The sequence below is a fragment of the Rhineura floridana genome, chromosome 16 (genome assembly GCF_030035675.1).
Source record: "Rhineura floridana isolate rRhiFlo1 chromosome 16, rRhiFlo1.hap2, whole genome shotgun sequence".
Classification (NCBI taxonomy): domain Eukaryota; kingdom Metazoa; phylum Chordata; class Lepidosauria; order Squamata; family Rhineuridae; genus Rhineura; species Rhineura floridana.
In genome coordinates, this window is record NC_084495.1 from 37,695,291 (window position 1) to 37,710,805 (window position 15,515).

A 15,515-nucleotide genomic window follows, 5' to 3' on the forward strand; every position below is an offset into this window, starting at 1 on the left:
GACGACAGATCATCACTTATTTAAATCCAGGGCAGGAGGGGATGTTAGAACAACCCTAACAACCCAACTTACAATGTGACAATGACTAACTTCAGCATGATAATTTTTGCTAAACCCAAAATAAATGTAACAAATACAGCAGCCAGTCTTTATGTATAAATGCAGCAAATCCCAAGTTAGTCAAGGGCTGCATAATTCGGAGAAGTGGGGAGCTGTAATTGAAATAATATTTTGATGTGTTCATATGTGCATATTTAATCCAAAATTCCGTTGTAACTACTCCAGGCAGCAGGGAGCCCCTGTTAGAGAGAATTATGTCACTTTTTAAATGGAACCCAGTCAAATAAACAACAACTTTTAATATTTCTTCCTCCCCCAAGTTTACCAACACTAATGTAAGTGGGTGATCTGAGAAATGGGTGCTGGGAGCATGAAATATTTAACACTTGCCCCCCCCCACCCCAGTGGTGGTAGTTGCAGATGAACCCCCAGTCAGCGTGAGCCTGCAGTCTGTTCTGTCTATAAATGGGAATGACTATAAATGGTAAGAGATGACTATGCGCAGATGAAATATGTCTCTTCTCTGCTGTGCAGATCACCACGGCGGCTGGAATAAAACAGGGTGTCAAGTACAACATACAGATCCAAATTACACAATCTGCAATTGCGACCACCTGACCCATTTTGGAGTCTTGTTGGTAAGTTATTTTGTCAAAACTCATCAGTCCTATGAGTTTCCCACAAAGGACAGTAGGGGATGATCTCTTTGGGCTCTAGGGAGTCTGTATTTCTCTTGAAATCTTATCTTCAACATCAGAAGAAAGGGTTGGACTGCAACTGTGGATTCAGTATGTTTAGCCTGATGGAGTTGGGGTAGTGGTTATGAGCTGCCCTCCCAATGTCGGGTTCAAATGTCACCCCACAGCCATCAAGTCCCTGGGTGGTGTTAGGCAAAAAATCTCTTTTTGTTTGGTAATAATTGGGGAAACTGGTAAAGGGCAAAAGCATTTAACCCCCCTCCCCGGCATGGGCCTGATCCAAATCACCCATCCCTCCTCCCAAGACTGCCTTTACTATATTAAAGCAAACCTGTCGGCCAGGGGTTCCCAAACTGTGGTCCGTGGACCATGAGTGGCCCACGAGCTTTATTCACATGGTCTGCAGTGTGTTTGTGAAGAAGAACACTTACAATATGGGTTCTATGGAATTAAACTGTAATGCAATAAAATTCAATATAAGAAATAAAACAAGCAATATACAATTTTTTTTAAAAAAAATCATACAGCGTCTAGCACAGCACATTCTAATTGCTACCACAGGAAGGAAAAAAGCCATTAAGTGGTCCTTCAAGGCCCTCATCAAGTTTCAAGTGGTCCATAGAGGGAAAATGTGTGGGAACCACTCAGTAATGTATTCCTCATAATCTCACCTGGTTAAGGCCTCATCTGATGATCTTTTATATAAAGATAACAGTATAGTAGAATCACATTTTAACTCCCTGCAAAAAGTGGGGTTGCCTTTATTTTAATCAGGTCAGGTGTTAACAGCTATCAAGGGCATTGAATGCCCCCATACTCACCTGTGCTAACCTCGTTTTTACCTTTTTTTGGCTTGCACTGGTGGTCTTATGTTAATTTAGAAAACCATGTCTGCATCTCCCTCTCTTCTTGCCTGTTCTTCCTGAAGTACCAAGATCTACCAGAACTGACTCATGCAATTCCATTAAGTTAACATAAAACACTGATATATAAATATCTTTATTTAATGTATATCTCATCCTTTGTCCTGGAAGGAGCCCAGGGCAGCAAAAAAACCCCCCAAACCCACAAACCATTAAAAGCACTCTGAAACATCTTCAAAACAAAAGACTTTAAAACATATTTTGTTTGTTTGTTTTTAAAATGTATATCCTGCCTTTCCTCCCAAAAGGAGCCCAGGGCAGCAAACAACAAGTGATAAAACACTAAAACCATCTTTAAAACCATCTTAAAAACAATTTCCAATATAGATGCAGACTGAGATAAAAATCCACTGTACTGTGAGGGTAGAAACACACTCGCTGTTCTGCCAGTTCCAGCGCGTCTCTGCCTCTCTCTTCTGAAAATGGGGGCACATGACGCTACTCAAATCTCACTCCTTTTTCCTGTAAAAGCTGGTGGGAGCCCCTTGAGCGCATTCCTTCTCCAGTTGTGTTGCTAATGGAAACACTTTAATCCGGCAACTAGTGTGTTTACAGCCTATGTGTTGCCCCTTGCCCTCATGAGGGAGGAGGAAGAGGGTGGGGACAAAACTGGAATGAGTTGGCTCTGCCTGTCATTGGCTCTGGCCCCACCTACTGTTGGGCTCTCTGCTTTCCACCCCACCGGTGCCACCAACGGGCACTGCACCAGCCATCACTCATCATTTTTTGTCTGTTCTCATTAGCCTTTTTAACTTGTGGCTCTTTACTTCCATGCTGATTTCTAGGACGTATCTCGGACATCTGTGAGCGATGCAGATGATAAGATTTTAACGTTGGTCTCCTATGTGGGATGTGGCCTTTCCTCCATTTTCCTGGGATTGGCTCTGGTGGTGTACCTTTCCATTGAGTGAGTAGGCTTGTCTGTCATTTTCTATATTACATCAAAATTTATTTATTTAGATTTTTGTACAGATTTCCCCCCTCCCAATTACAAAGTGCATCTGAACCAGTGCCCCTTTGTTGCAGGTCACTTTGGGCAAAGCTACACCTTATATTAATCATAGAATCATAGAATAGTTGAGTTGGAAGGGGCCTATAAGGCAATTAAAAAAAAAAAGCATGCTCAGCTCTGCTGTTTGAGCCAGACAACATAAGAACGTAAGAAGAGACTGGCTGCTGAATCAGGTCAAATACCCATCTGTAATAGAGAGCTTCAGCTATGGGGTGGTATATAAATGTAATAAATAAATAAATCTGGTCCAGCATCCTGTGCTCACAGATGCCCATTGTGGGAAACCTGCCAGCAGGGCCTGACTGTAACAGTATGAAACCTTGTTACATGTTACATTAATCATTCTTTTAAAAAAGAAAAGCTTAATGAAGCTCTTTTTGTTTCAAAGGAAAAGTAGGCAGGGGGCCCTGATCCAGTGCAGCACTCTGAACCTGAACTGGGACCCCCCACCAGTTGCTGCTGTTTGCCCTAAATTAGGGATGGAGAGACCTGTCCATTTGGGCGTTTCTCATTTTTCCAGTCTTAAATTCAGTTCTGCACATTTCTTCAACAATTTGCGATTTTTTTAAAAAAAACCCTCATGAAAATTCTCCAGCGTTTTTCACAAATGTACATATTTTGCTAGCCTTCTCTTGTCACATAATGCATTTTTGCATGTTATTGTCACTTATTCATTTTATGCACGGTTTCTTCAAATATATTCATTTCTGTAAACACCTTGTTTGGCAAACTGCATCACAACATGTGAATAAGTGCGGATTTCGAAGGATGTCTGGGTTTCGGTTCTCATATTGTTTTGGAAAGTGCAGATTTAATAGATTCAGCTTGAAATGTGAACTGAATCGAATTTCTCACCCATTCCGGCCCTGCCTGGATGATCCCATAAAGAGGAAGCATCAATCCCAGCAGCGATGGCCTCTTTGCCTTTCCAGAGCATGCCAGATGATTGAGCATATGCCAAGTTACACGTGGAGCCTCCACCATTTCTTTTCCTGACAAATGAATCTATTGACAATGTTTAAAAATCACACCTTTATTCAATTTGACAGAGCTGTTGGGGGGGGCAGTTTTGATGGGCAGATCAGGTTTGTAAGCCACCATTTGGTTATCCTTGCTGTAAGTTGCAAGAGGTGTTTGCCACCCAGTTCCAGATCCTTTACCCATCCAGTGCAAATGACGTTAAATCCATTCATGACTCATTCGCAAGAAGCAAGGGCTGCGTTGTAGGCACAGGAGGTGAAACTGCCCTTCTCCCATTTTATTCCAGCAAGCTCCGTGGGGACTACCCTTCCAAAATCCTTGTCAACCACTGTTTTGCACTGCTTATGCTCAACCTCACGTTCCTGCTGAACTCCTGGCTGGCTACCTTCCACATGCATGCCCTCTGTGTCACAGTTGCTGTGGTTCTCCACTACTTTCTGCTGGTGACCTTCACCTGGATGGGCCTGGAAGCCATCCACATGTACTATGCGCTCATCAAGGTGTTCAACACTTACGTCCCTCGCTACATGCTTAAATTTTTTATTGCTGGCTGGGGTAAGTATAGAGTAGGGATGGAGAACATTTTTCACCGCAAGGGCCACATTCCCTCTTGGGGAACCTTCTGGGAGCTGCAGGGCAAAATGCAAAAGTAGGCAGAGCCAAGGATGAGACTCTTACCTTCATACAGTAGGCTACATTGCAGTCATGCAAAAGGCAGAGGTATTGTAGATGTAGGTGTTATCAGAGTTCAAGGACACAGTCCAGCTAGGCAAAAAACAGTGAAAGAGGTGTGGCCTCTAGGAGGGTGTGTGGTCTGGGGAGAGTCCCAAAGGCCCAACAGAGAGCGCTGGGGGGCTACATCTGGCCCAGGTCTAAGGCTCCCCCCCCCAGAATAGAGGATTGGCCCTGCCATCTTGGATTTAGCATCTAACATCAAAGTAGGGAGAATTGTTAGCTTAGAATGGAGTTGCAATCCTCAAATACTGGACCCTCAGATTGCATGTTTTAGTACAGAGCGGATTCTAATGATCAGAGGCAGCAGTTTGGAAATGGTGTTCTGAGGAGTGCTAAGATTCTTTGGAGGTTTAGCAGAGGGGTGAGATGATCAGTCATGGCAGACAAGTTTCTCTGAAAGACCACTTGCCTGCCACTACTGATTTTCCTAAAAGGATTTGACAAATTCGTGGATGAAGGCAGGCCTGTCAGTGCCTATTGGTCACGATGGCTATGTAGAACCTCCAGGTTCAGGGGCAGTCCCCCATTGAAAATCAGTTGCTGGGGACCCCCAGTGGCAGGTGACTGCAGTTTCCAAGTTTTGCTTGTTGCAGGGTTTCCATGGGGACATTTAGCTGACCTTGTGAACCACAGGGGTGGGCCAGCTTCTGATCCTTGAGGCTGTATGTCTTTCAGGGCAGGAGTGGGAAGGGGAAAGCAAGCTCACTCCATAGGAAAACTCCTCGTAGCCACTTCACTTTCCAGGTATGTGTGATCACGGCCTAAATGTGGCAAGAGCCAGATTCCTAAACACAGCACAGCTGAGAGTTCTGTATTGATTTCAGTGGACTTCTTCAAATTAAAGTTTATAAGCTAGGCTAAATTATTGCCATACTCATTGGCTATCCTCCCTTCCCAGTTATTCTTGAGGACTGTCTCCTTCCTCAGTTAAAGGTAAAGGTGTCCCTGCACTTGTAGTGCGAGTTGTTTCTGACTCTTAGGGTGACGTCTTGCGACATTTACTAGACAGACCGTATATATGGGGTGGGATTGCCAGTTCCTCCCCCGGCATTTCTTTACCCCCTAGCATATGCCGGGTACTCATTTTACCGACCACGGATGGATGGAAGGCTGAGTGGACCTCGACCCCTTTTACCGGAGATTCGACTTCCTCCTTCCATTGGAATCGAACTCCGGCCGTGAGCAGAGCTTTGGCTGTGTTACCGCCACTTACCACTCTGCGCCACGGAGGATCTTTTCCTTCCTCAGTTAGGCCACGATTATCTCTATGCTTGTCTTTCTCCTTTCTGCCTAACCACTTCTCTTGTTTTTTCTCTCCTGTGCCATTAGGAATTCCCATGCTGATCATCGCTACTGTCCTCGTTATAAGCAGAGACTTCTATGGGGCCGGAAGTGGCAGCCCATTTAAGCTTTTGTGAGTCTTACCCTCAGTTTTGATGGCCCTTTAGTTCTGCCTGAGAGCAGGAAGGAGGACTCTGTTTCTCTAATACCTCTTCCTTCCTTTCTTCTGGAGGGGATTCAGCCTCCCTTGCTTTTTACTATGCCTGCCTGCCTTCCACCCCTCCACTCTACTTTCACTTGATGAATGCATGGATTAGTTGATTGTTCTGGCTTTTCTCAAGGGAATACTTTCTTCAGCTGGATGCGGAAAATGGCCAAACATCCAAAACCTACAATTTCATCATCACATTCTGACTCATAGATGTTAAGATCATGCAGATTAGAAATCTGTAACCAGAAGGACTGATCTTCTGCGTAACACACTCTAGAAATCATTCCATAATTTCAAACATAATATCCAGTGTTATTACAGATTGTATCCAATGTTGTTGTTGTTGTAGTTATGTGCCTTCAAGTCAATTACGACTTATGGCGGCCCTATGAAACAGCAACCTCCAGTATCATTTGTTACACACCACCCTGTTCTGTTGTAAATTCAGGTCTGTGGCTTCCTTTATGGAATCAACCCATCTCTTGCTTGGCCTTCCTCTTTTTCTACTCCTTTCTGTTTTTCCCAGCATTATTGTCTTTTCTAGTGAATCATGTCTTCTCACTATGTGTCCAAAGTACGATAACCTCAGTTTCATCATTTTAGCTTCTAGTGAGACTTCTGGTTTAGTTTGTTCTAACATCCAATTATTTATCTTTTTCGCAGTCCATGGTATGCACAAAGCTCTCCTCCAACATCACATTTCAAATGAGTTGATTTTTCTCTTATCCACTTTTTTCACTGTCCAACTTTCACACCCATACATAGAGATCGGGAATACCATGGTCTGAATGATCCTGACTTTAGTGTGCTGTGATACATCTTTGCATATGAGGACTTTTTCTAGTTCTGTTATACCTGCCCTCCCCAGTCCTAGCCTTCTTCTAATTTCTTGACTATTGTCTCTGCTTTGGTTAATGACTGTGCCAAGATATTGATAATCCTTGACATGTTCAACGTCCTTGTTGTCAACTTTAAAGTTACATAAATCTTCTGTTGTCTAGTCTTCTTGACGTTCAGTTGTAGTCTTGCTTGTGTGCTTTCCTCTAACTTTCATCAGTATTCGTTTCAAATCATTACTGGTTTCTGCTAGCAGTATGGTATCGTCTGCATATCTTAAATTATTGATATTTTTCCCTCCAATTTTCACACATCCTTCATCTAGGTCCAATCCCGCTTTTCGTATGATATGTTCTGTGTATAGATTAAACTAATAGGGGGATAAAATACACCTGTCTCACACCCTTTCCTATTGGGAACCAATTGGTTCCTCCATGTTCTGCCCTTACAGTAGCCTGTTGTCCAGAGTATAGGTTGTGCATCAGGACAATCAGATGCTGTGGTACCCCCATTTCTTTTAAGGCATTCCATAGTTTTTCATGATCTACACAATCAAAAGCTTTGCTGTAATCTATAAAGCACAGGGTGATTTTCTTCTGAAATTCCTTGGTCCGTTCCATTATCCAACATATGTTTGCGATATGATCTCTGGTGCCTCTTCCCTTTCTGAATCCAGCTTGGACATCTGGCATTTCTCACTCCATATATGGTAAGAGCGTTTGTTGTAGAATCTTGAGCATTACTTTACTCGCATGGGATATTAAGGCAATAGTTTGATAATTACTGCATTCCCTGGGATCCCCTTTCTTTGGAATTGGGATGTATATTGAATGCTTCCAGTCTGTGGGCCATTCTTTAGTTTTCCATATTTGTTGACAATTTTTTGTCAAAATTTGGACAGATTCAGTCTCAGTAGCTTGTAGCAACTCTATTGGTATGCCATCTGTTCCTGAGCTACTTCGCCATTGTGTTCCCTGTGGGGAACATGCTGGCAAAGCTGTGCTCAACAGGATTAACCCCCGGTCATATGACATCACCCAGTGCTGTCAGCTGATGGATAGGTGTGCTTGGTTTGGGCCAGATGTTCCTCACTGCTGCCTAAAAGGGTCTCTAAGGAATGACCAGGAAACTGCCTCATAAGGGGGTAATTTTTTTCTTCTCTGACCCCTTGACAGAATCTAAACACACACACACCTGTTTCAAGCTCTAAATGATTACAAAGACAGTGCCTTCCCTTGAAGGACTGCTGAGTGTGGGGAACTCTGAGTAAAATTTATTTTGATTCAATCAAAGATGATCTGCTTTGGACATATTCTCTGATTTCTTAGTATTCTGTTTCATTCATTCTTTTTTATCTATCTCATTCTGGATTCTTCCTTTTGGGCTTTTAATCATTTTATTTTACTACATTTATATTCCACCTTTCCTTCAAGGAGCTCAAGCCAATATACATGGTTCTTCCTACTTCTTTCATTTCATTTTACATCACAACCACCCTGTGAGGTAGGCTTAGCTGAGAGAGTGGGTTCAATGAGCTTCATAGATTTTTTAAATTGTTTATAGGAAGTTAAACAAAAGAAAGAAAGGAAAACAAGACAAAGAAAACATCAGCTCACATTCATCATACAATGACCACTGATACCTCCATTTCAGTTTAAACATAGAGATCAATAAAATATACGCCATCCAAATGTCCTAATTGTGAGTTTCATGGCAGAGAGGGAATTTGAACATACAGTTTTAGTCTGGCACTCTAACCACTGTACCATACTGCTTCCCCCTTCCTTTTGGGCAAAAACCGCCCTAGTGAGAGAATGCTTCAGAGCAGGGCCGGCTTATGTAGGAAAGGACATTCTGTAAAATATGCTGGGCTCAGACAGTGTTGGCCCCCAGCCGCTTTCACGATGAACCAGTGTCTGTCCCATATAATGTGCTGAGCATCTAGATTTTGGTTTTGTGGTGTTATGCACTTCCGAGTTCCAAACATAGAGACATATTGGAGAGACCAATTGCATCTTTACAACATTTACAAACATAAGCAGAGCCCAAGCAGTGGCAAACAGCAGGTGATTCAAGACAGAAGATTTCTCAGAGAACAACAGGGCAAGCCCCCGAAGTCTCCACATCCAATTCTAGCTACAAACACCCACTTACTCTCTGCCAAACTGCCTGTTGGTGACCCTGTTTTACACACATGCACACACCACTCTGTCCTCAGCTAGAGAGGCATCTCCTTCTTTAACCACTGACGGGTATCTCACTGAAAACACTCAAAAGAAATTTCCAGCTACCAGGCGCCAGTCTCAAAGAAATGACCCATCCTGTAGCCTTAACGGCATGGTTTGTCTCCTTGTGTTCTACAGTTGCTGGATCCAGGACGACCGTGTTTTCTACATCTCTGTGCTGGCCTACTTCTGCTTAGTGTTCCTGTTGAACATGGCTACGTTCATCGCTGTCCTTGTGCAGATTCACACAATGAAAGCAAAGCATCCAGGACAGGTGGATACCTGGAGCCACAACCTCCTCCATGACTTGAAGCGCGTGGCCAGCTTGATGGTCTTGCTCAGCTTAACATGGGGTTTTGCCTTTTTTGCATTGGAGCCCTTGAAAAGTTTTTTCACATACCTCTTTGCCATTTGCAACACCTTGCAAGGTACACATTGGACAAAGGTGGAAGGGCTTTAGAGGAGGGGCTGTAACTTAGTGATAGGCAACATCACTGTTGTCCTTTGTGGCTAGTGCCTTTTACCAGCTTTGTCTGGTTCACCAACTACAGCCATTCCTGAACAGGGATAGCCTGACCACTGTAGTCCATGCGTTGGTAACCTCAAGGCTGGATTACTGCAATGCAGTTGTTGTTCACTGAGATCATTTGCAGGAGCATTGTTGGTCATCCCCTGAGTTGGTGAGGCTCATTTGACACCAATAAGAAATCGAGGCTTTCCTGTCATCGGCCCAGTCCTCGGGAATGCTCTGCCAACAGAGATTCAACAGGCGCCTTCTGTTCTGACAGTGCCTGCTGAAAGCTTTTCTGCCACCAGGGTTCCACAGGCTCCTTTGCCCCTGCAAAATCAAACCACAGGGACCAAGGGACATTTTTTTCCTTTGCGGACTGGCCTGATGATGGCAGGTGACTGACAGGTGGGAGGCCCCATCCCCCTCTCAAAGTGGCCTGTGGGAGTGGGATGGGGGAAGTCAGGATCTGTTCTGCTTCCACATGTGCACTGGGGTCCAGAGCCAGTCCTGTCATCACACAGAGTGAGATGACTGCCTCAGGCAACAGATGCTGGAGGGCACTGGGGATACCCCCCGGCTGCTCCTCCTGAACTCCTTTGCTGTTCACCTTCTGTTGGTGGAAGGCGCTGTGAATGCCACGTGGCCTGTCCTGAACCCCTGTAACTATCCTGGCGTCTGCTGGTGCAAGGAAGGACTTTAGCCCATTGCTGGTCTTCAAATGCAAACCATGTTCAGATGTGTTGCCTTCACTGTGGGAGGTGGTATGCTTGCTGAATGCCAGTTGCTGGGAATCACGCATGAGGAGAGTGCTGGTTAGCTCAGGTCCTGCCTGTGGGCTTCCCATTGGGGCATTGGGGTTGGCCACTATGAGAACAGGACCCTGGACTCGATGGGACCCCTTTGGCCTGATGCAGATGGTCCTTTTTGTGTTCTTAAATAGGAATCAGCTGCCAGTCCAGTTGGTTTCTGTGCAGGGAATGAGGGTTTTTTGGGGGGGAGAGGACCATTTTGTCCTTCTCCTTAGGCTGCAAAATCTGTTGGGCCAACCCTGAGCAGGTCTGTCATTGAAGAGGTGATGGCAGAGGCTTGCCCAAATGAGCCGGGGGGGAGTGAGTGTGGGATCCAATGAACACTGATGCTACTTCCCCCCCTTCCTTTCTACAGGATTCTTCATTTTCATCTTTCACTGTCTCATGAAGGAGAACGTCAGGAAACAGTGCCAAATGCACTTCTGTTGGGGAAAGTTCCGACTCAGCTATTCTGGTATGACATGCATTTTTTTTTAAGCAGCCCTTTCCTTCTCGCCGCCTCTGCCTGATGGATTTGTGCAATTGTTCAGGCATGGGGTGGTCATTGTGGGCAACAGTGACTTTTCCAGCTGGATGACCAGATCTCTGCCTTAGGTCTAAAACAAAGTAAAGGCCTATCTTCAGTTAACTTTTTTGTGCTGGGCTGCATTCAACTAAGTCCTACCCAGAGTAGACCCATTGAAATTAACGAAACCAAGTCTGTTAACATCTACCCTGAGTAAGACTAGCGCAGTTAATGGGTGGAGTTGTTTTGGAGGGGGAGGAGACCTCTTCTGCTTCTCTGCCCCCAACATCTGTCCTCTGATCCCATTCCAGACTGGAGCAGCTCTGCCTCAACTCTGGGATATCATCAGCAGCATCACTCGCGGAACCTTGAACGGAACCCGTCGCCCAATTCTCTGAAGTCGAATTCTCTGAAGTCGCTGAGGTCTTGTGCAACCAGCTCTACATCTAACGGTTCGGGAAATTTACCAGGCATTAGTGTAGACATCCATGCTGAAACTGGTAAGGACAAAATATATTCTGTATATAGGATTTGAGGCCTGGATTGCAGATGCAGCAGGAAATTGGGTAGCAGAATCCTGAAGTGCCAGAATGGAGGATGTCACTTTTTTGAATAGTTCCCTATGTCAAAAACTCCCCCAAAGTAGAAAACTAGGACAAAAGGGAGTTGTCTAGAGATTTTCCCTCTGGTGTGCTAGTTTGGGGATGGAGGGTTAATACACAGAGAGCTTTTGCAGGGCAGTGGAGCTTTCAAAAGTGCTGTCTGTCTGCCCTTCCAGTCTGAAGTGGTATGCCCCATTCTGCTGCATGTGTGGTCTGGGCCTAAGACATTAAAATGGAATGAATCAACAGCTGCTTCTGTCTGATAACCAAATCATGTGGGAGATTTATTCCTGGTTTACCACTTCAGATTGCTTTGGGGTGGGACGGAGCATCTTTCTTTTTTCCTTCTTTTTTTAAAAAAAGAAGTTCTTAACATAACATAAGATTGTATTCAACGAAGTCTCAGACCACATTCACACCATACATATATTACATTATAATTCCACTTTTAACAGTCATGGTTTCCCCCAAAGAATCCTGGGAAGTGTAGTCTGTTAAGGGCACTGAGAGTCGTTAGACTCCTATTCTCCTCAAAGAGCTACAATTCTCAGAGTCGTTTAACAATCAAACCTTCCCAGGGAATTCTGAGAAATGTAGCTCTGTCCGGGGAATACAGCTTCTCTTCAGCACCTTCACAAACTATGTTTCCCAGGAATCTTTGGGGGAAGCCAGGACTGTTTAAAGTGGAATAAACATAAGGTGTGAATGTGGTCTTATGCAGGTAGACCCACTAAAATTAATTATACCTAAGTTAGTCATGTCCTTTAACTTCAGTGGGTCTACTCTGACTGGGGCAAGCGCTGACTGCTACCTGTAATAATTTTCTAGGTTTTACAGAATATCTTGTAAACAGAGAGAGAGAGAAATCAAATTTCCGGTTTAAGCTTTCCTATATCATTTTTAATAGCAGAAATAGGTGAAGTGAAATGGAAAATGATTCTCTGTTCATTTATTTCCTAGACCAAGTTTCCTGCAGTCCGAGCTGCGAGTCCTTGACTTACCAGGTCAAGCTTCCTCGTGTGAGGAAAATATCGTCAATGGATGTCGAGCTACATTATACTCAGAAAGACAGTTTTTTGCCTTGAGGGCCTGTCTGGTCTTGTGTGGCTCTCTGGCCATCTGCTCTGTTCTTCTTGGCCTTGACAAATCAACAGGCACTAAAGGATCTTCTGTAAACTGCCATCATCAGCCTTCTCAAAATAATCTGTCAGAATTGAGCCAATGCAATTAAATAAATTAGACTTTTAGTGTGGGGTTTAAAAAAGCCTAAGAGTTAAATGGGTAACACACCTCTGTGGAGTGAATGACCCAGTAAGACACAAAGAGGTCCCTAGGCTGCCGACTAGGGGCTCAGCCTTGGGGTAACTCGTCTCCTTGCTAAATGCCAGAAGTTCTTCATGTGCTTCAGAGAAAACCTTTGCTTTGTTATGGTCAAGGACTCAGACCTCCACACTGCCCCCCTTGCCCCCGCTATCGGAAGAGGGGTCCGATGACACAGGATCACAGGAGGAGGCTGGGTTCAGGAGCCACCCTGGGAGAGAAACTCTGAAGCCATCACCCACCAGTGACTCTGTGGAAGGGGGAGCCCGGGGGGTCAGAAGTGCCTCCGTCCTTTGCACCTGGAGAAGTAGTAGCCCTTCCCCCCTTCTCTGACCCAGAGGAATCATTACCAGAACCACCGGCAATTCAGGAGGACCCCTCGTGCCATGGCATGTCCAGGAAGAGCAGGAGGCTTTCTAGCCCCACTGGAGCACATGTGACCTGACCCTAATCCTAAATTTTCCTCTGAGGAAATGAAGCTGGGACAGCCTTCTATTTACATTTGCAGCTGGCAATGGAGCAACGTTCTTTCAGAACTCTGGATGGTGTTCGGTGCTAGTCCTACTCAGAGTAGAGTCACTAAAATTAATTGAACCAACTAATTTAGGCCTATTAATTTCAGTGAGTCTACTCTGAGTAGGACTTAGCTGAAAACCATCCTCTGCTTTTTAGCTTGCCTCGTCTCTCCTAACCAGCTGCATCCTTGCGTTGTCCATGGTCCTGATCACTTGTAGCCTCTTCTGGGCTCTTGCTGTGCTTGGCCACAATGGATCAGGACTCCCTTGAGCAACAGGAATTTGGGGCTCAGAGAACTTCAGGTCTTAGATTCGATAGTGAGAGTGTAGGAGCAAGAGACGTACAGATGGGTGCAATGCAAAACCTTCACAGAGGATGCACGTTGGTGAATGGGATGATTTTGGTGTGAGTTGTCTCAGTCCAAATCCACCAGTTAACATCTCAATTATAAGACCAGGGCTTTGTTTGTTGCAAATATATGATTAAAATAATAAATATGACTTCCCTTCTCTATCCTTGCCCATCACTTATTTATCAGTGTTTTTTCAATCCCACTTTTCTTAGAAAAGAGCTCAGGGCAAATGAGGTCATTCTCCCCACTCACCACCATTTTGTCCTTACAAAAAACCATGTCGGGTGGTTTAGGCTGAGAGATGATGGCTGGCCTAATGCCACCCTGCCAACTTCATGCCTATTAGTAGTTAAATGTGTCACAAGTCTCTCTCACTCTCTCTGGCTACTGTGCTAGCCCTTGTGAAGGAAGCAGTCTAAAAGAATAGCAGTGTTTTATGGATTTTCCTAGAAGGGGCCCTCTCTGCATATTCTAGTCATATCAAACATTTGATATTTTTCCAGACTGGTGGAAGAAGGAAGGAAGATTCTCAGATTTGGTCCATGAAGTTGAATCCTGGCTTCTTATCTCGGTGCCTCTCACCCTGTGTCATTCGAACTCATTACCCACCTCTGAAGACTTTTGATAAGTGCTCTTTGGCACCAAGGGCCACCTTAACAGTGACAGCGATGCACAAGGATGGTGTCAGGCTTGATGCTTCAATGCCTCTCCATGTGTGTGCGTGCATGCAGGAGCAAAACACAAAGGCTCTTTTATTCCAGTGAGGAACTCCCACACAGCAATTAGGGATGGGTGGGGGAGGAGGAGGAGGAATATTTTAGTGAATACCTTTTCCTGAAGTTAGGCACCTCCAGCTCCCAAATGGTTCTGGATGGCTGGATTGGTAGGCGAGGGGCAGAACTGGAGATGTGGATGTAAGCATTTTTTAAAAAAACAACAAGTTAAAAGTCTTCTAAGTTGTAACAGAGGAGATCTGTGATTAGGCTCCCCGGTAGTTAAAAATAACAAAATGAAAAGCAACTGTGGGGATAGGGGTATGAAGTTCTGATTGTGAGCATGGTGCTGGGGGAGATTTTTAAAAAGTTTTCCCTGAACCAATTTTCCTGTTAAAATCACCCATTTTCATCAAAGCTGATGTTAATCTTACAGGTATTGGAGGTATTTGTACATTTCCCCTTGCAAAGCAAATAGCATTGACAGGATGTGGATTTAATTTAGAAAATAGCCCAAGGGGAAGGGTTTGCCCCCACAACTTTCCAAAGGGATGGTTCCAACCTGAATTGCCCCCTCCCCATAACTGCTACTTTAAAAAAAAAATCATGCAAGGATCACTTGCCTGCAGTGTCCAGTTCAGCCATAAGATTTTCATATGCTGACTCCTCCAGGGGACGTCCAAACGATTTGGCAGGCAGCCACCCCCCCAGGGGCTACTGAAGAGAAGCGCCTGCATCCCTGAATTCTGCCATCTTCCAGAGGAGCCTGGAGGGAAGGTCTCCTTGCTGTTTCAGGGCATCCTTTCCAGCTGCGCTTAGGAGGCTGAAAAACAATCCTGTTAATTATTGCAAGAATAATTCATGGTGTATTTTCTTCCTTGTATGTCACTTTGAGGACTCCTTTTTTTAGCTGAAGTGTCAAGAATGGTAAAAGATGTAAGAACTGTCTACACTTTTTTTCAGCGAAGAGTTCCTTAGCCTGACAGATGGCCACCCAGCCGCTGCTAAACTGCCTTCAGCGGAGGAGAACCCATTGCCTTTGGAGGCCATCTGTTCCGCTGTCAAACAACTCTTGCTGTTAGGAAGCTTCTCCTAACGGTTAGCCAGAATCTGCTTCAGCTCTCACCCCTTGATTCCAGACCTGCCCTCTAGGGTAACAGGAAGCAGTGGCGGCTGATGGCTCTGTGCTTCCAAGGAGCTGTCCATGGTGCTTCAGAGGATTCC

At 44.7% G+C, this 15,515-nt stretch overlaps 1 protein-coding gene across 3 annotated transcripts in view; it reads left to right on the top strand.

Annotated features, from left to right (window-relative positions):
* Nucleotides 1–13,716, top strand: part of ADGRG4 (adhesion G protein-coupled receptor G4) — a 53,980-nt gene extending 40,264 nt beyond the window's left edge. For 2 of the 3 annotated variants that reach the window (XM_061598881.1, XM_061598883.1), the window contains 8 exons: nt 595–698; nt 2,467–2,588; nt 3,961–4,229; nt 5,739–5,823; nt 9,102–9,391; nt 10,639–10,737; nt 11,100–11,288; nt 12,351–13,716. In XM_061598881.1, coding sequence (XP_061454865.1) covers nt 595–698; nt 2,467–2,588; nt 3,961–4,229; nt 5,739–5,823; nt 9,102–9,391; nt 10,639–10,737; nt 11,100–11,288; nt 12,351–12,475 — 1,283 coding nt within the window. In that variant the 3' untranslated portion in view covers nt 12,476–13,716. Of the gene's footprint in view, nt 1–594; nt 699–2,466; nt 2,589–3,960; nt 4,230–5,738; nt 5,824–9,101; nt 9,392–10,638; nt 10,738–11,099; nt 11,289–12,350 lie in introns of those variants that run through there. The other variant, XR_009759319.1, reaches the window with a different exon arrangement.
* Nucleotides 13,717–15,515: the final 1,799 nt, after the last annotated feature.